This window comes from Ptychodera flava, chromosome 22, assembly GCF_041260155.1.
Source record: "Ptychodera flava strain L36383 chromosome 22, AS_Pfla_20210202, whole genome shotgun sequence".
Classification (NCBI taxonomy): domain Eukaryota; kingdom Metazoa; phylum Hemichordata; class Enteropneusta; family Ptychoderidae; genus Ptychodera; species Ptychodera flava.
Window position 1 is genome coordinate 23,185,224 of NC_091949.1, and position 27,509 is coordinate 23,212,732.

The 27,509-nt window shown below is 36.4% G+C and overlaps 1 protein-coding gene across 1 annotated transcript in view; it reads right to left on the minus strand.

Moving 5' to 3' along the window:
- Positions 1-238: 238 nt before the first annotated feature.
- Positions 239-27,509, minus strand: part of LOC139122299 (hyalin-like) — a 40,744-nt gene continuing 13,473 nt past the window's right edge. Inside the window, exons 7-8 of the mRNA XM_070687696.1 lie at positions 8,368-8,607; positions 239-576 (exon numbers count right to left, since the gene is read on the minus strand). Coding sequence (XP_070543797.1) covers positions 239-576; positions 8,368-8,607 — 578 coding nt within the window. The remainder of the gene's footprint in view (positions 577-8,367; positions 8,608-27,509) is intronic.

The window sequence follows — 27,509 nt, forward strand, 5'->3', positions numbered from 1 at the left end:
ATTATGCAACGGGCATATAAGGTATCGGTTTTTGACTGGTTACGCGAAAGTCAGAGTAACTATTTGGATAATAATTATCATCAACTTCAGTCTAGAAATGACAATTTTCTACTCTTTTCATGAACAATGTCTAACAGATAAATAATATCTAATTTTATTTATTTATTTATTTATTTATTTATTTATTTATTTATTTATTTATTTATTTATATGTACGTTTGTTCACTGTGTATGAAGTTCAACTTACAATCATATTTAATGTTCCTTCCCCTTGCACTATATCTGAGAACAGTTTGTCCGCTGCTGGCAAGCTAAACCCGTTACCGTCTCCCATCATAATCGAGCGGTTGGCGAGTCTTTCCACGCTGTCACTTTCTAAAGTAAGTCTTATTGATGGTGTGTCCAATACAACAGGACCACTACCAGGCTCTATATTGTTTAAAATAAAATTTGACAGGTCATCTGTTGTGTCCATTATGTTTTCTATCAACAAACCATTGTTGATTAACCTATCGTTGTCGACTTCTGCTGACGAGTGCAATGCTGCAATATTCGTGTTCATTGCCTGTATGATATCTGTAAATAGAATCAGTAAAACTATTATGTAAAATATTGTTCCAGCTTTACAGTTGCCTGTTCGCTACATTTGTTATTCATTATTTCCCAGAAGCACAACAAAAGGTGCAAATACTGTCCTGCGTGCCTTAATGAAAAACGCGGCATAAATGCTGCTATGCCATATCTACTTAATAAAGGACATACCGTAGGAAAGTTTCATTATTCATTCTTTCATTTGCCTGTTAATGAACATGCGTCGATGACTGACAGGTATATCAGACATATCCCTGGCATTTCCCGTTAATTAATAGTCCCGATGTAGAGGGAGTAAATACTGTCTCGACGTAGAAGGAGTGATCATTTCATACTGAAAACTGCATGTAAATGAATTAGACAGCTAAAAGGTTTATTTGCTTTTAGCCCCGTTTATGTTAGCTTCTTAACAAAGTGCATAATCTTCTATAACCACAGATAATATATTTTCCGAAACAACAATTTGTTTGTCCCTAAGTCAATAAAAATGTACGTTACAATGAAGTCATACCTATTAGGATGGTTAAATTCCATTAAATGTTCGATAAAAATGATAATGAAAACAAGTATGAGATATTGTGGTAATGCTCAGTACAGAGTTTTTCATCTCATTTGTAGAACTCAGACAGTTGATAAGGCTGGATTTAATGTCTAATTTTGTTTGAGTTAAATGTTCTTCACACTTTTGATATTCTGTCAAAGCGATAAAATTTGATAAAAATCATCTCTTATATGAAGCCTTTGTAAAATTACACATAAGTTCTTCCGTGTTTTTAGAGCCAGACAGGAAATTTTAGGGTAAAGATGTACCGTATTGAAACGTACGATGCTGAGGTTTACGGGTTTGTACATTGGAGGGTAAACAAGCGTTGTTTCGAGTTGTCTGACATGTGTAGTATAAGTGCAACGCTCTACGAACTACAGTGTGTCCAAGGTCCATAAGGTACAATATAAACGTATTGTTTACTATAGACTGAGATGAAATTCATCACATTCAGAATCAGAGCTTCGTCGTGGTAACTGATGAAATTTCTCATTCATTACCATGTAAAATTTTTCTACTCCAAAGGGAAAAACATTTCATCATTGTATTTTTGGTTTAACGTACAACGAAATGATATGTTTAACAAAAAGAATGAGTGGTAAATAGCCATCTAATTATACTGAATAATAAACGCTCGCTATTGAAAGACACCGAGGTTCTGGCTGGAATTAATCTCTGTACGTAATTATTGAGTATACTGAGACTCAGTATTGTTTCTCAGAAAGCCTTGGTAATGTTGGGAGGCACCGTAGACCAGTGGTTAGGGTAACGGACTCACTATCGGAGGATGGTGAGTTCGAGACCCGGCTCAAGTCCCGGTAGATCCAGAGTAGCGGATTCACTGTCGGAGGACAGTGAATTCGAGACTCTAGCTCGGTGTTGTGCCCTTGAGCAAGGCACTTACTCCTCAGTGCTCCATTGGGGGATAGTGGGCTATGGGTGCCTCATCCTGTAAATGGGCTAGCACCCGTTGGATGATGGACTAAATAAAAAAAAAAAAAAAATGTTATAATTAAACAAGTGCTTAATTGTAATCGTATACCTGTAATTTTCTACAACAAGTTTTGTATTTATTCATACAGAATCGTAAACTATATTATTACAGACTTTGTATTGATACGGTCTGTAAAACGTACATTTAGAGCCAACTTTTGCACACTTCCTTTTGCCTTAGATTTCAAGATATCAAACAATGACTTCAACATTTAACTTTGGAAACGAACATCGGGTTTTACAGTTAGTGAGCGGCATTTATCTGCATCTTGCGATCATCAATTATTTAGAATTTTTATCTTCAAAATGCAATTCATTATTATGTTTGCGTGATTACTATATTTTAAAATTCAAAAATTATGATCAACCATATATCCCTCAGGACATTCTTGGGAACTCAGGTATGTTAATGCATGGGCATAGGCTTACATACATGTAAAATCAGTTTGAACATACTTTTTGATCAGACCTGGTCAGAATATTGTGAAAATTGCCAAAAATATGTTTCGCATTTGATTAAGCTGAAATTTATCATAATATATTACCTAAGTCAGGTCACGTGACCATAATCTGTTATTTTCCCGCCAAAATTGTATATTGCAAATAACTGAATATTCCAACCGCTAAACATCAAAATATTTAAAATATTATGACCAATTAATGTAAAATGGGATGGGAACTTGTGTTAGAACTAGTGGCAGATGCAAAATTATTGAATTTTGAATATTATTTCTTCACAAAAACAACAAATACAATATTTTTGACGTTGAACATGAATATATTGAATATCAGAAAGAAGTATAGATAGAGTTTCATGAGTGCCATGTATTTTTGAAAGAATATGATAGATGTTGTTTCCAAAAGTGCAAAAAAAAATCAAGAAAATTTAACGGTTTACGGTTGGAATATTAAAATAAATAAGATGTAAATTTTGGCGGGAAAATATCAGATTTGGTCACGTGACTCAACTCGTCAAGATTTAGGCAGACATTTTTTTAAAGAATTAATAATTCCAATAATTAGGCTAAATATCAATCAAATCTGGAGGTTTTTAAAGATAATTGATCATTTTCTTACTTTTGGGCTTGATGGGTACAAACACCCATGCATTAACTTACTTGAGAAGGTAATAAAAGAATCAAGTGACAGCTCTTCATTTTTCCCTACCCGCTAAACCGTAAATACAGCGTGTTCTGGGCACTTATGCATTTGCTGAGACAGGTTCATTGTAAATGAAACCCAGCCAAATGAAAAACAATTCTCTTGGTACCAATTCGAATAAAATGAACTCCCTCTCACCGATAATGCTGCCATCAATCAACTTCATTCGTTTGTATTATGTTATCTTTGAAAAACACTTTGAAAATCGATAGTATTAATAATAGTAAAGAACTTTTGACACACGCTCCATACATGTAGTACCATTTTCAGTCATAACACAATATATATGTTAATAAATGGGGAAGTTTCAACAGCACAAAACGTATAAAATAGAAGTCCCCTGCATAGATAAGTTACGATTCATTTATGAATGATTACGAACTGACATCTTCATGTTAGCTTGTTATGAGTCGTTTGGTAGACGGGTCAGAGCACGTTTCGTGTGACATTTTTCAAATGTCATTATCGGTTTTATTCAATGTAGCTTCAAGTTACATGTTTATATATCAATGACATCAATATATCAATGATATATATGATTGACAATATAATGTCGTCGGTACATGATCGTTGTTAGAGCTCGGTGTAATAATGTGGTAACAGTAAATTTATTGCGTGGTTAAGCAATAGACACACAAGAATCAGGTGCAATAGGCTAACTATGGCACGAGTGCTGTATTAGGGGACTTGTATTTAGACGTGGTTTTGCCTGCCTTCATATTGAATCTATATATGTTCAGCACTTTTAAAGTGCTCAACTCTGTCGTTTTATTACCGAAAACGAGAACTAAATTTACAATTATCTAATGTGTTTGCCAACATGTTCAGTGATTTAAGCTGATCCGGCAATGATTCGCACAGTACCAAATTTCTTATTATGTATAAACATTACAATTACTAACCTGAAGCCAAAGCTTTGCTTTCTTGTTCTGATATATTAAAGTTATAAAGACTGTGGATCATCTTTGAATAGTTCCCGAAACCTTCAGTTATCTGTTAGAGGTAGGAACATAAATTGCATTGACCCTGTTCCAGCAACAATCATAACTAATATCGAACAAAACACAAGTCGACTCACGTTTAGAAAGGTTGCTGCTCTGTATAAGGTTAAGTAACTGAAAATATGCAGTCTAACACAATTTTTATACCTTAAAATCCTATATCTATGAAATGATTCATTTGCTATTCTACCGTAAAACATTACACTACAAATCTTAACAGTTTCACATTTTGCATCTATCGATGAAAGTGTAATTTATTAGAAAGGCATTTCAAAAGAATTGATTTTGGCGACGATTGTACCATTGTAGCAAATACTGGAGATGGAGGCATAACTTAAATATAAAGTATCGCGCTTTAAAATTACTGAAAAACGCATGCGCATGAGTGCCAGAGTGCCAGTTAGGATTGTTCTAACTATTTTGCACATTGAATTTTAATGTTATACTTACGTCCTTCATTGATATATCAGCCTGCGTTCTATTATGAATGACAGTGGAAGGCACTACAACAACTGCAATCAATAAATCAGTCAATCAATCAATACGTAATATATTAATCGTTGGATCCATTTTAGACGTCATTTCAGCCTTTAGTTTTATTCCCTGATGTATTCCGATGTATATCTCTCTCTCTCTCTCTCTCTCTCTCTCTCTCTCTCTCTCTCTCTCTCTCTCTCTCTCTCTCTCTCTCGATTGAACTCTCTCGATTGAACTCTTGATTTTGTCAGTATTTTTGTTGTTTTAGTTGTACTTTTGTTTGTTGTTTCTTGGAACTGGTTATTTAGTTGCCTTGAATGACTATGATTTTGGAATTGATTGATATCATACGGCTAGTTTTCAATCGGGTTCCAACCCACAACATACGGCATCAGTCGCCAAGAGAGAACCGCTCGACTAAATCCCCACTCTCAAAAGAGTGGTTCAATAGCGGCTAAGTTGTTACATTTTTTCTGACTGAGACCGCTCCACACGTTGTAGAGTTCGTGAAGCACTCACTCACGCATGCTCACTATCACACATCGCACATTCAAACTTTATCGAGGCAAAGAAACGAATTCATCGCTTTAACTGGGCGAACGATAACCTCGGGAACAATTCTGTCCACCAGCAGAGCTATCACCCAGGATAGAAAATACGGCTAGTTTTCAATCGGCTTCGAACCACAACATACGGCATCAGTCGCCTAGCGGAGAAGCCACAGAGTGAACCGCTCGACTAAATCCTCACTCTCAAAAAGAGTGGTTCATAGCCGGCTAAGTTGTTACATGTCATATTACATGTCACTTTCTCGAGAACTTCATTGAAGTTCGTATACAGAGACGTACAAACATACAAAAATTGAAATATCAAATCCATTAATATTCACAAAATTCTAGCAAATTGTATAGCGTGAAATTAGCTCATGGAGACATTAAATCCCAAGTTGATTTATTTTAAAATGTATTGAGTGTCATCGAGTGAATAACACCTCATATGGCAATGTAAATCTTACCGTTCACCTTCACTTTAAACGAACATGAAGCTGTGTTGCCTGAAGGGTCCAATGCTTCATAATGCACAGCAGTAACACCGATGTTAAAATTGTCACCAGGTTTGTGACTGCCAAGTACATGAACAATTCCGGAATTATCACTTGCATTTGTCTTTGGCCATATCACTTGTGTGGTGGATTGCCAAGAGATGTTGTATCATTAATGTCTTGTGGACATATTATGTGAGGATTTTCAGTGTCTGTATATGATAATGAGAAAACAACATCTACATTATTGTCCTTAACATTTGCTGATTTCGTCCTAATAATAAATTGGCAACTTTTTGGAATGACTACAAACGATGTGTCGAGATTATATTTCACAATATCTGCATCAAGCTTCAACGACTAAGAGAAGAATCTAATGCCATTCGTAATCGTCGTACTTGTCAGTATGTGGAATGTTGACTGCAGGCAGGTAGTTAGAGAACAATAAATGATGAGCGTTTGACATACAGAATCATCCATTCATAAAGGACAGTGACTTAAAAAGTTTATTGATAGCAGATGCTCTATTGGAACTAAAGGAAGTCATTTTGTATGCAAAATGTCCTTTCTTTTTTGTTGTTGTTGTTATTGTTCATGTGTGTGTGTGTGTGTTAAGAAACTGGCTCCACTGCAACTGGGAACACTTGTCACGTAAACGTCAATGAATATATTGTTGCAGGGCATAAATGTACATAAGAATATAAAAACAGCGGTTAGGTAAGATGAAACACCTTAAATATGTTTACTGTTATAAACGACCAATCGTGTGGTCTTAATTTTGGCTATAGTGCGCTTTGTTGCCTACCACTCGTGGTAGCGCGTTGCCAGAAACAAATCAACATTTCCTTGGCCTTTTGCTTTCATCAACTCTAGGAAGTTTTTACCTTAACCTAATAACCTTTACCTAATAAAGTATTTGGGGCCGTTTGACACAAAACATATCATAATTGACACGGATTATATTGACTCGATTATCTGTATCAAACAAGATCTATTTAGAATAATTCATGTATTGCACTTTTGTGCAAGTCTCAATTTAATTTGCCTTCAGATAAATAAAGGGCATTTAAGTGTTTACGAATGAGAGAGACATGACATATTTATTATACATTGGGATTTATATTACTCAAAATATGCACTAATTATTTTACTCCATTGATCATCCGTTTCGAAGTAAGATCGATATGGGATAATTCATTTAGTATTACAATATTATTTGAAGTTGCAATATCAGCAGCCATATAAAACTTTCTACCGATGAGACATAGGAAAGCCTATATCTTATACATAGAGCCCATAAAAGTGATACAGATAAACATGTGGTACTTGAAACAAATTATTTTACTACATAGTGGCTCTTAATCAAAGTCTCAGAATCTCTTCAGATAAAACATTCAATACACTATTTTCACTTAAAGTTTTGAAATCAACAACTTTCAAATAACAATGTATGAAGTGTTTACCACATGACATGACTTGGCCTACGCCATATACATTGGCAATTTTGCACAAAACATTTGACAGTTGACTCAAATAATGTTTAGTCGATGGCTGGTGTGTCTTGAAGTGAGACCTTTTTCAAGTTACAATACCAGCAGCATTAGCAATAAAATTTGAGGACCAATAAAGCTGCGTGATGCCTTAACACTAATATGAGTAAATAATACACTTTTATGTTTGTCATGTTCTTGTTTATACAAAGTGTATAAATGTACAGTAAGTGCCCAACATATTGTCAGCAATGGAAAACACACAGGCCGCGATTCAACTTAATGTTATTGCAAAATATTTGTAATTGAAGGTCTGCTTACTGTTACTTTTGACAATCATTTGTCATGCCTTTGTTGCATAACTCTGCAATGGTTTTTAGATGTACTCCCAACATTTTATTGAAATACCTTGTGCTCAGGTTGTTCATATTGAAATGCATATTTGTGTCCGACATTGTTAGTGTTCATAATCAGATGTGTCAGGTGATAATCACAGTCCCATAGTCATGCCTTTGAATAGTTTAAACGTTCTTTGAATAAAATCTGTCAGAATTTGACATTTTTAACAATTTAATGTAAGTATATCATTAATTTTCATCCGAAAAAATTGATACAATCGGTTATATGGCTATTTCTGGTACAGTGTACACCATAGAACACCTGATGTAAATAAATGAAAGCTCATCTCGACCGTTTATCTATCTTGTTCAATGTCATAGCAAATGCTGTACAGATATCCTTTTCAATGCTATATGGCCAGGAGAAAAATAAAGACCATATAGTATTGTGAGAACCTTACCATACCATGAAGGTACAAACCGATCATGATTAATCTTTATTTCAATCAACAATCTGAATGTCCTGTCACGATGATGTGTCACACAGTACATTATTCTCTATTGCAAAGATATTCTTGAGCAATATTGTTGAATTATATTAAACATTTCGCCCAGCAAAGTATTATCTATTCTGCAAGTTTGTGTAATTATTTGCTGACAGGCTTTGGTTACAATGATTACACTGTTCAGTATTACAAGAAGCAGACTGGGTGTCTCTAAGGAAACTTACCTCGCACCGTAATGGTGAATGAACATGAAGCATCGTTTGAAGAAAGGTCGGCGACATTGTAAGTTACCACAGTTTCGCCAATAGGGAAAGCACTCCGTGGCTCATGATTGGTCGTAAGAGTCAAAGTGTCTGAATTATCAGTTGCAGTTGGTGGTTGCCAATCAACAGATCCTACTGATTTCCCTGCTCTGAGGACCACATCAACATCTGATGGACACTCTATCGAAGGGATTTCTACATCTGTTTTGTTATGGAAACACAAGAATACTCATACAATTTGTTTCAGAAAACATATACCCGGGCAAAAATATTACTTCTGGTTACTGAATATTGAGGGAAGCAATTTACTGTCCTCAACTGAACAGTAACATCATTTCAACAATATGAATGGAAACATTGCTTTTTATTTTGTAAAATGGTGGTTGGAATGTCAAGGACGCCATTGAGATTGCCCGCAAAATTTTCTTACCTTGGGTTAATAGCCAGAAAACACAAACATCGTCCCTTATTTGAAATGATTAGGAAATCCCCGGCTAATTTCAATTATCATTTTTGCATTTTAAGGAGAAATTAAATCAAATAACAGTTGATAATATGGTCGATCACTTACATTGTAATAAACATATGAAGTTTTTGAACGAGATCAGAAACGATCAAGCAGTAAAGCTCATTTTGCAGATATAGTAAAGGATGCAACTGAACAAACTAATGTTGCTAAATGCGACATAAACAGTTCATTGAAATTTTAAAGCTGGTGCCCTCTCTTTCGGGTATGAGGTGTGAAGGGGAATTTCAATACAGGTGTGTTCTCTTCCAACCATTTTGTTGCAAAGGAACGAAAATGTATAGGGCTTCTGTGGGTTACTGTACAAACAATCAGCCAGAATTTACAGTTTTAAGCAGGACATTTTGCGCGATCTGTTCATGCGATGCTTTACCATGGTTAGTTGCCTTCCCGTCTTACGAATGTCATTTTGGTTCCCTTTATCAAGGATAAAGCAAACCCGGCCAGTGACGTTTCTAGCTACCGTCCAATTGCGTTTGATACTATTTAAAGGTGATCATGAATTTTATGCTTTATAGATGCAAACATTGTATGAGTTTCCATTATCTACAGCTTGGTTAATCAAACTAACTTTGCGTTAAAGCAGTAGCATTATTGAGTTTGACGCAATAATTCTACTCACCTTTATGTATTCGCCTTCGAAAATAACTTTCAACTGGTTCAATAATCATTTCAATTCGAGGTAATACATTACCAGGTCCATGGGACGTTTGTGATTTCCAAAATTAAGTAGGACTATCCTGAACTACTAACAGTTAGTGGTAGTACTAAGTGTCCGGAATAGGTACGCGCACCCATAATTGTCTAAATTGTATTAAGTGCTGCGGTATATAAATCACTGCAATCAGTCAAAGTTTTGAATACAAAAAATGTTGAATACTATACCAGCAAAGGGCGTCCTTGTGGTCTTTTGCTTTTTCGATGCATCAAAGTCCATCGATCGCGTTAACCACTTCAAATTAGTGTTGATGCACATTGATACAGGAATGACCCCTCTATATGCAAGGTTTTTTATACACAAAGAACTTGTTTTGGGTGCGATGGGGAATCCAATGTGTGATTGGTTTTCTCCAAGAAATAGTGTTATACTAGAATGCCATGTGTGATGTCATAGCAAATAACTTAAGTTCAGTTGTAATGTGCTATTCCCGGTCCCTGTATTAAGAGTTTATATGATCTCCTTCATGTACATGAAGACTATGGTAAACACCATGATATAAATTATAGTTTTGAGAAATAATATATAGCTTTTGAAGAACATTACTGTTTCTCGAAATAGTGTATTTTAATCAATAATTATATGATTAAATTTATACCACAGCATACCCACTGAGGGGATGAAGTTATAAATGATGTGACTGATGGTGGTAATATTGAAAGACAGAGGTGTGCTTTTAAGTTATAGTGGATATAATACTGAGCCAATGAAAAAATCTTCTGTTAATGTCAAGAAAGTGTTGTTTTCTGCCTATTGTAAAATATTCATAACTGTCACATGCGATGTATCTGCTGGCAGCAGTGCTTAAAATATATTTGAGTCTAACAACACGATGTATATTGGGGAAGTTATCCGATATAGCATTTACAACAAATGTAGAATTGACAAATCTACAAACGCATTATCAATTTCTGCAATTGTAAATCAGAGTGGATATCCACAGTAAGCTGTTCCGTTTTTGGAGGAAACAGCGGTACACCATTAACTTTTTGCTTGTTAGAATTTATTTCCCTTCTTATCATCTGAATCTTTTTCGATTTGAGATATGGAAGATTTAAACGCTATGCTAAAGGATCTTAACATTGTACATTTGTCGATAGGTCTCCATCTGGTTTTAATGCGGTCTGAAACTCTCGAAGGCCGAAAAAAGTAAATCTGAATAAAAGTTTACGTGTACTAAAAACCCATGAATATCTCTGTTACAACAAACGATCATCTACTGATGCATTGTTAGGGAAACAGCTTACGGGCTAGTTGACCATGTTAAAGTCAAAGGTTACTACATGCTACTACAAAAATTACATGACATTAACAATTTTCAAGTTGATGGTCATGTGGATACATCGTTCTTGATAGTCCTAAATGCTTTATAACGGTATTGATATCAGTTATCTTACTCACCGCATACATGATCAGACACTGTAGAAACATCGCCTGCTATATCAAGATCAGCTATAGTCCATTTGAAAACATCACCATCAATTGAACAATCCAATTTTATTCTTCCAATGTCAGTATCACTGAGAGCCGTAGACCACATGTTGAATTCAGACAAACTGCCAATGACAGCCTGGTTTGAATCAAATGATCCTCCCAAACTGTCTTGCTCCTGTCCTAGAATTAAGACTCCTCCACCCCTTATTATCTGTCCGACTTTCACACCAGTCAGTTCACTACGAAGGATACCATTGTGGTATAATTTCCATTTTCCGTCGCTGGATAACCATGATGTGCAAATATGTTGCCATATACCATCATTTATTGCCACCGTACCACCTGAAATGTCCTGATTGCGGATAGTGATAATGAACTTGACAGAGTCATGAAATATTATGAACTCGTTAGACTCAGAATCACTGTAAGCATACGATACCATTGACTGGTCGCCACTCTTTTCGCTTTTTATCCAAATACACGCAGTAAGTGCAGACATATCAGAGAGAGATCTTGAAACTGATACCAGAGTATCGCTACTTTCAAATTCTATTGTCGATGGCTCTGAAAAGAAAAATTTTCAGTCATTTATATGTCATCCTATTGTTCCGTTTTTCATCGTAAAGTGTAGAAATCTTATGCATTTTAAGTATTACAGAATAAATAAAACAGCAAGTATACAGTAACGGTACTCTCTAGGATATCCCTTAGATCACTGACTTGTAACACTGGAACACATGTCACATGATGATCACTTGATCATATGACGGTAAAAGAAAGGGTACTTTCTAGAATAACTGATCGCGTGACCCTCGCTTGATACCGATCTTTTTGCCGAGCTTCACTGGGAACGTTGTCCCTTCTGTACACAGAACTTGATCGGGCTTTGCAAATATGTTCTATATTTCCTTGTTGGAAGAGAATTGTTTTTAGATAAAACTACCTGCATCCGCGTGTGTCGAAACCTGAGACCGAGGAATTTCTTCATGACATCATCAGTAGTATATTACTCAGCTTAACCTCTGTTGCACCATGAGGACAGGTTTTTATGACAGTTTCAGTTTTACGAAGTTCTACAAATCACAGTCACTCCCATGAGATCTGCTAGCATTAGTTTGTTCTCACTGTGATATCTTCTTTCATCGGCTCGAGTGTTTGAAGAATGTCTTTGTGAACTCATAAACTGAACTCTATGTTACTTCCCGACATCTTCGATCGTTTTCACAAACCGACTGTCCTTTGTCTGTACACGATCCTTTCTAGAAGTCAGTTATTTATCTTAAGTTCATATTTGCGTTATCTTGAATTTAATCCGCTAAGCATGGTGTTTAATGGAACTGGGCCTCATGAATCCCTCGTATGTGCAAGTCTATACTTACATAGAATTCAAACATCTTGTAATGACTTTATTTATTTATTTATTTATTTATTTATTTATTTAATTATGTTAATACTAGTTAGCTCACTCAATCAAAATGTACTGATTTCCAGGAAGGACCAGTTACATACCTACTCCATTGAAGTACTGAAGTAGTTACACTTCTGCTGCCTGAAGGACCGGAGATGTCTATGAAATATGATGCTATCAGTTGGTCATAATGTATCAATTCTGGTGGATAATAAATATCCATCTAAAATACGGTAACACAAGTTTCTTGAGTCGTACAGTCTTCAAATTTATACAATAATATAGACAGCGTAACTCTCTTACGGTCAGACTTCGGAACTTAATGTGCAGCCCTTGGTCAGTGACCCAAAGTGTTAAATACGAAGAGCAGTGCGTTGTAAAAATAACACAAATTACTTCAAGTACAAATTAATTATATGTGTTACTTAAGTTCCATGCGTCTCGCAATCATAAGTCTGAGACAACAAATACCATTTAGATATATGCCATTTATAACGTTTGGATGTACCATTGTGCTATAGCTTTAGGTGGTGTTGAAATTGATAAATAATATTTGTTTTGTTGATAATCCGTAGTTTTTCTGAATTACAAAGATTACATGGCTTGGTTATGTTAGATAACTTGATGCTTTGATAAAATCGACCATGAAACGTCAAATACCTGGTCCTTTTTAAGAGAGCAAATAAACTTTGACAGTTCTGTTTTATTCTCATACTTTTTGTAACGGAACGATTGCATTTGGTTAGCGGAGCGTGTCTTGAAGGTGTTATCAGTGAAGCCGATGTAGACCTTCTCCTCGTTGACTTCCGTTGTTACTTTGACCTTGTGAACGACAGCTGGAACGACACCTTTGGCTTGACAGTCACCTATATCTCTGGCATGTAAATTGTGCCGGAAATTACACACAGCTGGTCGATCTGTCCCTAGCTGTAGGTGAGTACCCTCCTATTATGTGATTTGATTATGCTGACCAGATTCTCCATGAGGCTGTAACTCACTATTGAAGATCTTGTGAAGTTTGGACCCTTTGGGACATATTATCAACAATCTGAAGAAATTTCTTGCCGATGTTAGTTTCCGCGTTTTTTACTGAAGGGGGCCGAACCATATAATGTTACTTTTCCTATTATTGATTCTCCTCACTGTTGGTTGGTCTTGACATATCTAATTGGTCGGTGTAGCCACTTGAATTTAACGCTGTACTTTAGTGGCCTTTGTATTTATAAAAGATGCCTATATCACTGTATATCGTAGGGTGCGTTTGCTTATTGCGTAAGAGATGTAGATGTTGCCATATATCATCATTTAATGCCAAAATACCACCTGACAGGTCCTGATCGCGGATATTGATAATGAACACAGAGTTCGCGTTTACGCAAAAATCGTGCGTATTTACGCATTGAAATTTACTCCCTTACGCATTTTTTTTCATTGTTATGCGTTTTCTATACGCAAAGGATAACACCAAAAGTACTCCCCACGACTGAGCTTAGGCGACAACCAGACGAAATTTGTTGCAACACATTCTGTCAATCACTCATTTTGTGTGGAAAGTTTCGGATTCTCTGGGCGTTGTCTGAAAAATCAGCATCGAAGTTCACAGGTTATCACGTTAGGCACGTTATCATGTCAGCTGTGCCTATGAATTACGTTGCAAATTTTCAGGCGAGCGATAGTTTCTGAAACTTATGACACAAAGTGAGTGATTGACAGAAATTGCGACAAATTATATAAATGCCAACCGTGCACGATCATCGCGTCTCGCTGTTCCAAATTTTGATCAAGCACACATGCAGCATGGCGTCGAAGCAGACAAATCTGTTTTCTTTAAACTTTGCTCTACGAGTCCGTGAAAAAATGATTCATCGGTAGAGCTCGACGGAATCCCGATAAATTTTGAACACTGCAGAAGTGTCTGGATAAGCTTCCATAACTCTAACTTTTGGGTTGCCCGATGTGTTTTGACAGTCGCATGTATACCCTTCGCTGTTACGTTCTGAGAATCAACATTGTTCAAGTTGTTCGTTAAACTGTTTTCATTAAAATAATGTTACATCGTACAATCCGAATATGTAGTGTAGGTTTATTCAACGGAACATTATATTTTACAGTCAGTTTTTTCATCAATCGAGTGCGGAAGTGAAATTACGCACTCAAATCCAGCCATTACGCAATTTTAGCAGACTAATGCGTATGCCGTACGCGAGGAGAAAAAAATCACCGCGAACACTGGAACATGACAGAATGGTGATACTATGAACTGGCAAACATTTTTTATTATAGTTGGCAGGTGACCTGCCTATATATATATATATATATATATATATATATATATATATATATATATATATATATATATATATATATATATATATATATATATATATATATATATATATATATATATATAGATAGATAGATAGATAGATATATATATTAGATATATATATAAATAAGCCCCTTCCTCTAGTCCGAGCCCCCTCTCTCTCTCTCTCTCTCTCTCTCTCTCTCTCTCTCTCTCTCTCTCTCTCTCTCTCTCTGTATTTGTCTTTATCTGTGTCTATATCTGTATATCAGCGTTTGTTTGTGCTTAAAGAGTGGTCACAGAGGAGATACAACATTTTGTATATTTATTTTCTTTACCGGAAAATGTCGCACAGTGTCGTCCACTAACAAATAACCTTGACATTGAAGGGGTCGTAACGATATAGGCTGCACCCGTTCCCACTTAGATGTCGATAAGGTGAGCCACCTTTGGATATGGAGAAACTATTGGTTCGAATTGTGATGCAGATCACCTTTGTTGTACACTAGATTGTTAGGTACTCCATCAAGAACCTCACATTTCTCTCTGTATTGACACCCCAGGCCTTCCAAATAGCTCAGTTCCACAGATTTACTTCTGGGATAGTAGTAGACTCTTGAGATACATAACAGTGTCAGAATTTCCCTCATTCTTCTTCTTCTTAAAGTTATCAACACCTCAAAGGTAATGCCATTTAAGTAACACGGTTATAAAAGCTCGAGTTCTCGTATACACCTATTACTGTTGAACACTAGCTTGAAACTTATCTCCTTCTTCGTGGTAATTTACTCCTTAACCCTCTTATATATCGTTAAGTACCTGGGTTTTTATATATTGTTTACACGTTATTTTGCATTTTCTTCTTTACTTAGGATTTCAATAGGACGCACGGTTTCTGCATGATAATGTCATTGTAAGAAATGCACACTTCGAAATGTTGAATGCGTTCACTTGATTCATTGTCAGCTCATGTTTGCCTACACTGGCTAAAGGCTTCTGGTTCAACTGCAAAACCATTCACACTCAGTCTGTTATCCACTTTTCAGATATTTGTATATCGCCATTGCCGCGAACGGTGTGATTTCAGATACAATGAAATTTAGAAAAATTTCATCCAGAGATTTATTTATGGATACCCGTTACCTAAATTTTGCATCTTGTTCTGTCGCTGCTATCATAGTACAACACAAATGTAATGGTGGCCACTCTAACTATACCATGTTGTCGATCATATGACCACTACATGAACCAGCTCCAGTAGGTTGTTGGAATATGATGGGGAAGAATGCTTTCTGCAGCTGGTTCTTCTGCCGGTTAATACCAACCGAACTTCGGAATGTTATTGTCTCTTATGTGATCTTAATTTTTGATCCTGCTTCTCTTTATACATGGTTAACTTGTACATTTCTAGGGTTGTCGAACGTTCCCTAAATCCAACCTTTCATGTCATTTGTTATAATGTGCAGCAAGCAATATTTTTCAGATATCTGATAATGTGGCCACCTGGCGACCCTCAAAGATTTGCATGACTTGGCCTTAGAGTGTTCTTCATATGGCAGTGGTGGTGGCAGAGTACGCAATGTAGCGCGATGATACCGGCAATATCATGTGACAGTCAAATAATCAGTTCTTCCAGAAAGTACCTTTGCTCTGGAGTCTCTGGAAACGTGTGATAGTCACGTATTTTTCAAGATTATCTTAGAAAGTACTTTACTTTCTGCTGTCGTGTATGTAGAATCGCTTCACCTAAATGTAAACAAAAATTCGAATCTATAGAGCGTTTAAAGTGAATATTTATGGACAAAAGAAAATAGAACTCGAAGACATCGCTTGACTGTTTGAGCTCGAGAAAAACACACAAACCCACACAAACCATGCAAACTTCAATAATGACGTTTATAGCCACCACCGCCCTGTCGTCGTTCGTTGGAGGTCATAGACCAGGAACGCCATTCAAAGTAACTTTTTATACCTAATTGCATTTTGGAAAGCCATCGTATTTTCATACGTGCGTGCCTTTTCGATATTATGTGATAGTTTGTCAGTTAGTTTGTTGGCATAGCAATGCGCACCAATATGAGACTGTTAAATGATTCATTTGTGGGTTCACAATATCAACAAAAAGACTATATATAGACTATATATTATATTATTTTATATTATATTATATTATATTATATTATATTATATTATATTATATTATATTATATTATATTATATATCACAAAATACTTTAGTAATTCGAAGGGCACAAGCCATGCTAGCATGAACACTGGCAATTGAGTAGATCACTTGGCATATTTGTTGCGATATCAATAGGAGTTTCAAAAATTAAACCATGTTTATTGAGTTCTGAGATAAAATTTCGATAGGGGTCAATATGTTAAAAGACAGTTAGCGTGACAGAGGTATACAAGTATCTCGCGGCTAAAAAATTATCCAATTCGTCGATGCACTTCCTATTTCTTTACCAATAAAAACATTTCAACCTTGCAGTAAGAGGGACAATGTCTAGATAATCCATACAGGGACTGCCCAAGTAGAGTAAATTAAATATTGAAGCACAGTCATACTGGCCAAGTAGAGATGTACCCATAAATGTCTGTATATAGCTTGTGTACCATACAAATCCATTTCGATAAAGCACTCGCGCTGAAATACGTTTATCAATATTCAATTACTGTTCAATGAAACATCATTTCTTTAAATTTACCCCTGTATAACATGTATAACATGTGCCCCTGTATAAATTTCGATAGGGGTCAATATGTCAAAAGACAGTTAGCGTGACAGAGGTACAGATGTCTCGCGGCTAATAATTAATCAGATTCGTCGATGCTCTTTCTATTTCTTCACACAATATAACATTTATATTCTGCTTCTAATGGGTAATAAAATCTTTTATCTTCAGAAAATGATTCGACGTGGCACAATTCTTTGGCATGTAAGGACAATTGTTATGAGAACGTAAAGAAATTGCTTGAGTGCTTGAACTCGAAAAGAACACGCAAACACACACACGCAAATATCAATAATGATGTATGCAGTCATCGCCACCCTGTCATTCTTTCGGTAGAGTCACAGACCAGTAGCGCCACTTACAGTAAGTTTTTATAGGCCTAATTGCATGTTGAAGCCATTGTATTTTTATATGTGCGTTTTGGATATTATATGATACTTTGTCAGTTGGTTTGTTGACTAGTTGGCATAGCAATGCGCACTAAGATGAGAATGTTTAATGATTCATTTATTAGTTTACAATGTAAATGAAAAGACTATATAATATACTACACTAATTCCAAGGGCACAAGTCATGCTACGATGAAGACTGGCAATTGCACGGTTCACTTTACTTGTATTGTTGAACAACATCGTTTCATCGATGTCAAAAGCCTTTTGCTGCGTATGACTGGGATAAGACTGTTTAATTAATCCCATTATTTCGAAATAAAAGAGCTCGAGAAACCAACTTCCACAGAAAAAAAATAAAAACACATAAAATTAAAGATATCCGCGATAGCACATAGTAATCGTAGAAAAGAGATATGGCTTAGAATCTTTACTTTTTCGTTTATTAATGCAAAGACAACAAATATTTAAATTGCAAAACGGTCTGATGATCCAAAGTGATGTGTTGTATTATGATACTGTACACCATTGCCAATTTTGCTCCATCCTGACGGCACTTACCATAAAACACTACCATCAATGCTTGTTCAGTTTCTCTTCGACAATTGACACGTGTAGGCGCTATATATTCACATACATTATATTCACTATGCAATGACGTTGAACGCCTTTAACATGAAAATTACTGGATTCTGGGACCGAACATAACACGCTCGATCAATAGCTTGACCGTTTACGTTTGTAATAGTAGGGCTTTTATACTCGAGGCTTCTGTTCAAATAAAATACTCAGAGTAAATTTTCATTGTATAACAAAGAAATAATGTGTTTAGATATCTTAGGTCAAAACGTTCCCTCGCGTTTCTCTGAAAACTGTAGTAGTTCCTAAGTTTACGACGTTTATCAATCATTTACTGATTAGTTTTCTGCTTAGTCATATGACCCTTACGATACCGATAAATATCAACTAAAACAATAGCTCCCAAGGTCACTTTGCTTTGTGCTTTCCGTAATAACGAAAACTAATTTACTTACTGCAAATGTCTTCGTATGTCAGTGAAACATTGCCATGTATCCGAAGGTCATCAATATTCCAATTAAATACATCGCCTTCAGCAGAGCAATCCACAGTTATTCGTCCTATCTCAGCATTGCTCAGTACCCTTGACCACATGTTGAATTCTGTAAAACTGCCAATGAAAGCTTCATAATCTTGAAATCCTCCTCCTTGGGTATCCTGATCTTGTCCTAAAACCATGAAGCCTCCACCTCTAACGATGTTGCCAGCATTTAGACCAATGCCACTGCTGTGTTTGACACCGTTATTGTAAAATTCCCAGCCGCCATCATTTGATGACCAGGTGGTACAAATGTGGTGCCATAAGCCATCATGTAGCGAAAGTTTATCACCTCTTACAGGTTGGCCGCTAATGTATAGTTCGAATGCGGTGGCATCATAATAGACAAGCACCTCATTATTGCCATCATCAAACGAATACGACACCAGTGAAGCGTGGCCTTCATTTTTTTTACTTTTGATCCAAACGCAAACGGTCAATTCAGACATTTCATTAAAAGATTTTGAAACGCTTATGTTAGTATATATGCTCTTCAACTCAAGTGTACTCGGATCTGAAAGCAATATGATAAGTAATAATCAACTTACGGGACAAATTTGTTATCTTTTAAATTATTCAAATATTTATTTCATGTCAGGACTTGTTTATCCAATTCAGCTCACAAACATTAGTTCTGCTCACACTTAGCGTCAAGATAACATTTAAATATGCTCATAAGATAATTTTGGTATGTACTATGAGTTATGTAGTCGAAAGATGTATTGTTATATCTACAAGCAGGTGGGAATTAGAGATTTGACGGCTGACAATTTAACATATGTTATAGACAGCAGGACAACCTAGATAGATTCTCACGAAAATTAAACAGAACTGAAATGACTTGAAAAGAAGGAGAGCTCTACAGTTATTTGGTCATTATGGATATCATTTATATCAACAATAAATTTCGGCCATTCGCGTTTCGACGCATTTTCTTTACTCGAAACATGATGACACTGCAAGTACATCTTATCCATATAATCCGTACTTGGTGAACAAAAACGAAGAAAACGTACAGAAATTGTTAAACTAAAGTGAGGTTTTTTGTAATCTTAATCATGTTCCCGTGCTGCTCTGGGCTAATATTGAACTACACTTACCAAAAGAAACCTGTTGTATTTTTCGTTTTAGAACCTGCATGGGATTATGTCATGGGCGTTCATGATTATACAGATAAAAGTATATTAGCGGCCCAACCCAGTCACTGCAAGTTTACGGAGTTAAAAATAAAGGACATCTGCCTCATTGCTCTGCGATTTTATCCTGAAAAATATATACATGATATAATGCAAAGTTTCAGAGCTTTCATCACATCTTTCAAAAACTGTTTCGAAAATGTCACCCTGTGGTTGAATGTCTGCTTTTCGATATGTACATTTCATGAAAAAAGCGATTTTTATGACAACTATCATCAAATTATCTATCACATTATAAAGAACGGAACAAATGCATATATTATATCATGGTGTCAAAAAAACAATACTTACCTTTTGAGGCACCTTCACCATGCGTTATCAAGCTCATGGTAGCCATGAACAATTTAGTAATGACCCAGGCACAAACTACTCTATGCCGGTCCATTTTCAGAGCTCAAGTTCGTCTGCAGAAATTAATCCAGTTTGGAACTACGAAAAAGTGAAATTACAAATAACAGCAGCGAAACGTCTTTCTCTTCTTCAATGTAGTCGATTAGTGGACTAAACTTCTTCAACTACTGATATACAGTATTATAATACCACCTGCTCAAGGCCGTTGCCATGGCACTATACGCAATGAGTGAAGGGTTGACGACCAATTCGTGAACAAAACATTTCGTATCGACATGAACCTTTATTATTCATTAATCATAAAATAGCAATAAGGAAAAGAAAGCATTGTATAATTGTATGATATACACGTCAACATGAGATATTATTGACAATAATAAGTTTCAAAGTGGAATGTACTTAGCTTACTTATATCTTAATTTCCATGAAGAGGTTTAGCGTCTTATATAATTTATATAGTTTAAAGCTGAACTTGAAATATTAATGTTGATGTTTTAGAAGCTGAACTTGTCATTGATTAAGCATTTCAAAACAGAAGAGCAATATTGTTATATCTTGCGTGTCATGGTCTTTCATCTATATCCGATAAACATTGACCTTAAATGTTCCGCGATACCAGATGAACATTGACCTTATTTAGCCGCTTATTTGATGGAAGTATTATTTGCTTTGATGTGTATTGTCAGTTTACTCAAACGCTTGTGAAAGTTTGCCTTCTAGAAATGGTATTGAGGTATTTGAGAATGAATTTACTGATGCTTTAGCTACATTGCTAGATGTTGTATTCAGGATGTTCAACAAATAATTTGAGCCATTCAGGTTAGGCATAACTGCATTGTGGATGTTCGCATGTTTCGCTGATCAGCAATGTGTTTAGTTTGAATTATTAATGATGGTACTGTATTCCTTGTGAAGATATCATTTGTTTAATAACGTACGATTATCAAATGGGGTTGAACATTTAATTTTCATGTCTTAATAGAAGTACACGTGGTGATTCGCATAGTGAAGAGTTCAAATATAAGGCGAACAGCGGAGTGAGTGTCGTAGATGATACTGTAGTTTCTACATCTTGAAAATCATCTTCGTTTCCGATGATTTTAAGCCGAGAAACAGATCTTGCCATTCATTTTTCAATTTCGAATGTTAAGCAATAGTAATCAAAATGTCACTGTGGGAAACATGTGTCATGATGAATTTCTTTTCGCACCCACTGAAGTGTGAGTAATTTTTTTTAGCATTTCATAAAAAAAGCATTAAAAACTTAAAAAAATGACATTATCTTTCGTACCATTATAGTGAGTGTACATGGATCACAGAATTAAACATGAAATGTGCTGTATTGAATCGCTTTATTGCAAACTATTTTCCGTATTTGTTGCAAGAATAAAGGCAACGTAAATCTAAATTGGAAAAAGTTCATCTCCAAAAAGGAAATCATTTCGATGAGGAAACGTCTAAATTTTGATATAGCTTTAAAACTAACGTTAAAATATTCTCGTCTATCCCACTTCATTCATCAATCGTAAATTCAATATGCATTTCTATCCCGTAAGATGAATGAATGAATGTTTTAATATTATATTCTCACTTATTAAACTGCAAATACATGATTTTCATTTGTCTGGTGAACTTAATAAATTTAATCTGTCGACAGAACTAAACCTGAGACAGAGATAGATTGAAACATTCTAAATAGTCCGATGACGGAGAGTGAAATGGAACAACAACCTACTGGCTGCTATAGCTCCGCTATGGTATGTAAGATCAATTTGATAAAAGGTGCGGGCTTGTTTGTAAATTAAGGTAACATTCACCTCGAAAGTGAAAGACTTAAACTTTTGCTCAAACTTTCTTTCGTGAAACATTCTACCATTCTCTTACCAAAGCAAGAATAAAAATCAGGGGTCACCATGCAAACTTTGGTACTAGAGAGACAAATAACTTGTGATTTCTCGATATTTGAAATTCAAAATGGCCGCCATCCCTGTGTTAACTCTATGGAGAAAAATAAAATTTTCGAATTTCGAAAAACTAAGCCATGGAAAAGTTTTCTTTCACCAAGAGCTTTAAACTGAACCCCCACATGTGGTATATCAGAAGAGAATTGTAAAAGTTTGAGAGTCCTAATGTCTGTCATCGAGGTGCGTTCTACCTTAAGGGCATACTTATAAACAATAAAGATGTTTCTGAATATCACCAGCACACTTCTGAGTATGCAGTGGATTATCTTATTGGAAGGGAATGAGTATAAGTGATCGTTTGCATGCATCAGTGCTGGCTGTAACTGCTGACGGTGTACATCGTCGGTGGCTCACTTTACGTGAGCACTGATATTTAACCATTGCTCAACTGTCTAGACAAAATTTTTGCTTTACCAACTGACTAAAACTGATTGAATTCACCCAAAGAATTCTTCATATAAAGTTTCAAAGTAGTCGGTCAAGTTGTTTCAGAGAAATGTTTTACCAAAATCAAAATAATTGAAAGTTTCATTTTCTCTGAATGTTTGTGATTCTTTCCCTTTGATGCTCTTTTCAACTATTAAGCTTATGCAAGACAGTTCCCAGTAGAGTGCACGAAGACGATTATAATACTTTTTATAAGAAAGCCCAGTACAGTCTCCTTGAAACTATTTGGGAATTAAGACTTTCAACCTAACTTTTGTAGTAAACAAGCGTTGAACCTATTGAGCATAAACATTATTTTGAAAGCCTTACGTAAGTGGTTTTAGACGTGGTTTATGTCTTAAATTGTCTTAAATTCTTGGGCGTTCGTCACAGTTCAACGTCAGAGATTTAGTTATATTTTATTAAATGGGGCATTTGTAGAAATGTGTGATATTACCCGTGCAATGTATGAGAATGTCGGAGCACTTGTGAGGCCTAAGGGTAATTAAGAGAGTGGTATTTTTTGTGTTTTAATTTTTCATGAATGAAAGATCACATGAGATTCATAAACGAAGCATCGCAGGGTACACAATATAAGCTTACTCCAGTATTGAAAGAAATATCCACCTTTTATTTACCAATGTTGCAGTTGCACTTTTGCTCTTGATTAGTTTGCAGATATAATTACACTATTTTCTTACTTTGACTAATTGAACCAGTTATTCTCTGTGTGCTGATCTAGAACCTGAAAATGGATGTATAATGGAAACTATGTTCAATTAGCGTCTGGCATTGTTGCCTCCCAAACGTACCAACACACTAAATTTCAGCAACCCCCGTGCTGGCTTAATCAAAACGTCTAGCAACATATTTATATAATGATTGCTTTGGTTTAGTAATACTTACACGAGCTCGAGTTGGTTGAAGGTACCGGAGAAATTCTTTGGATAAATTGCATCTTCTTGTAACTCTTCTAAGTTCAATTTGTCATTGTCAACAATTCTCTTGAACTCATGTGAAAATGCAACGAGGTTATTTTTTATTAGTAGTATGGTCAACGGGTTATTTTGTTCCACTTTGCTAATGTGACTGACATACGGCGTCGTAACAAGCTGTTTCGAAAATTCATTCACAAAAGTGATCATCGTTCAGACATTTTCCCATACTCATTTTGACGTGGTGGATTGGCCACTTTTGGCCAATCTTGTCCAATCAACACGTGTATAAATAATGCATGATTTACAAACGACAATATTTGAGATAGGACACAATAGAGAACACTAGTGTCTACAAACGTATCTCCTAAGTGTTAATCCGGATTTTGCTGTTCCAAGTAACTGTGCATAATTCGTGTAACTATGAACTGAAATATGACGAAAGATTGGACTTGAGATTAAATAGCTGGCGCAAGCGACTAACTGATACGCATGCGTCATTGCAGGACGATAAGCTTTAAATTTTTGACGGCATGGTCGCTGCCATTGCAATCCTGCTTCATCGTCATGGCCAAGCTTCGATAGTTTTTTTTTATTTGAACAAGATTTGCAAGCAATAAAGTCATAAAACTACTAAATTAACTTGTACGTGCACGCTAGTAGCCGTCTCTGTGTGTCAAGGGTCACAGCCTGGTCACCGCCGTGACACAAAAGTATGCTGCAACGCTGAGTAGTCGGTCTTAGATCAGCTCAGCGAGCTTGCCGCAGGCTGGCTACGAGGCTATCAACCCCTATGATAAAGCCCCTGTGTCTCACAAATATCTTTATCCAAAACCCATCGGCTACGAACAGTGAACTGTCACTTTATTGAAATTACAAAGCTGTGCGAGCTTATTGGGCTGAGCTCTTGTGTGACATTACGTTTGCTAGTTGGTTGTCATAACAATGTGCATCAAGCTGAGACTTTTGATGAATCGCATAATTCATTATGAGATTTCAAGATCAGCAGAGGGTTGAACTACTCGAAAGGATATATTATATATATATATATATACGGGCACTGACAACTGTAAGGATGAACGTTGTAAATTGCGCTAAAACTTTCATGGTTTGATTTGCAGTAAAATTTTTTGAGCAACACCAGCTTTTGATGTCTGCACAGGATTCAAAGTTAATAGTTTATTGGAAATTTAAAATTTATTGCATAAACTTACCTGAATGGGTATTTAGAAACAAGTAGCATAATATGTGATGACTAGTGTAGAAACGGTTCATAACTTAAAAAAATTGATTCAACAAAGACAAAACTAGAAGCTTAAAGAATAAGACAAGATATAATTCAGTTGAGAAATTTATTACATGCCTCAATATGAGTACAAATCAATGCATTGATTTGAATTGGAATATCCGGGGAGTTAGCGGGCCTGTGAACGATGTACTGCTGTTTTCAATGGTTACCCGGTCCAGTGAAGCCCTTCGACGTTTTCGACGTCAAGTAGACGCTTAAAGTGTGAGTCCCACCACAGTTTGAGGCTATTTTCGTTTGACTTGAGGCGTATACTCTAGTTCTGGTTGTCAATGAATTGGTATTAATAAAACAAACATTTACACACAAACTGAAGCTTACTTGAGCGGTTTTTAGACGGCTGCATTGTGTTATTTTCACGAAAACATGGGAAATGTTGCATGTTTTGACGTCAATCATGGCGACATTTTCCGAAAATTGCCGAGCTTTCCCCGTTTTGGCGTAAGTAGCTGTGACGTCACAATAGGACGCGCGATGGTGCCATAGTGCATTGACTATGGAGATAGTGATAATTTCATGAGTGAAAGCGGTGCAACTGAGAATGTCATCGTCACAGAAGATATGACAAAGCTGTTCAGAATTTACAGGCCTGCAAATTTTAAAAGTCGGGACCTTAAAGGTATTCGGTCACCTGTTTTTTTAATAGCCAATCACAGATTTTACGCGGGTGGCCGCTTTTTAAAAAGGGCGCCCCCACATGACCAGCCATGGCATATTTAGCAGCGTGCGTCTGCATGATCTTTGACGTATCAAATATGGAGGACCGACAGCTCAGGTGTTACAGGGTCGTACGCTAAGCCCCGCCCCCTTTACCATATATGGAAAATGTAACTTTACGGTGACCGTGTACCTTTAACCTAAGCGAGAACAAGAACGGAACTCCTGTCGTTCTTGATCGTCTATGACAAGCCCACCGTGACCACAGTCAAACACACCATCACCAGTGCACTACCGTACACACAACCGAAAGCTACCAAAATATGAATAAGTCTGGAGTTGCCATCCCAACTCATTATTACTTCTTAACATAAATTGCCTCGTCAAAATCTGTATACAAAAATTTGAATTACACCACGACGTTTGAAGATAAATGTAGTAGAGGTCAAGTTGAAAATTGTCCACCGTTTAACACGCATCGTTCCGATCCATAGCTGGAAGTGGAAGTGGCTGAAGGTTATGTTAGCATAAAAAACAAAGTAGTATTCTCGCCACAAAATCTTCAGTTTGGCGTTATAAAACCTCACATGAAGTTTGGCACTTTAAAAACCAAGTCCAGCCAAATTCTCGGGAACAGATAAATTAAAGTTGATATGATGTAAATATCAAGCACACTGGCAACCGAGGCCGAGTGGCTCAGCTGGCCATTTCTGTGACGGAGCATGGAGGTAGTACTACCACCATGGACGGAGTAATCAGCTACGCTTCCCCAGGTTTTTTTCTTGATTAAGTGTCAACGATATAAAGCACAGTGTTTATTGTTTCATGACTGCGAAATTCTCAAAGAAGCTAAAATATTTTAGGGGAGACTTAGTCGGACAGAAGGGATTAACAGATGACGACAACGCGACTGCTTCGTCAACAGTATGAAAACTTTGCACATGTCACTGTTACTGGCAGAGCCGTGCTGCCTATCGTTCAGTCTCGCAGAGAGTCAGTCAATCACTACGTAAACTTTTTAGAATAAGTTAGATATCTCCCGATGTTACTAATTATAGAGTCAGACATACATGAGTTGTAGTACTTGTATTTTTTTATTTACAATCACTTTCGTAAAGCAGCTGAATTAGCGTTCAGCACTTGTGGATGTAAACAAAGCCATACGGGTCCCGCATCCCCTCGACATGTTTTGGGCAACCTGTCGCAGTCATACTGCTGTTCTCGCTCTCGTCCACCATGTCCACAGTTGATGATGATACATGCGAACGCTTTCTGGTGACAGTGGTCGTACTGGTACGGCATTGCGATCACATAATCGATGTAGTAGCTCCAGGAATTAAATTCTATCTTACCGTTCTTCTGGCTTTCGAACCGTATGTATTCGCGAAGTCACAAGGCAGGGCATGCGAGACACTCGAAAATGTGCACCGCAGAAAACGCTTGTCTGAATGCCTCTTTTCCGACCCTTTCTTGTAATTTTGGCAAATACGGCATTCTAAAATGCATGTTAAACCGGCTATGGCTGCGGTTACTTCAGCCACCAAAAGGTTAACTTCTCACCATGTTGACGTCACAGCAATGCATTCGCTATGGCCGTGGCGAACACGCTCACTCGTACGTTCAATTAGTTA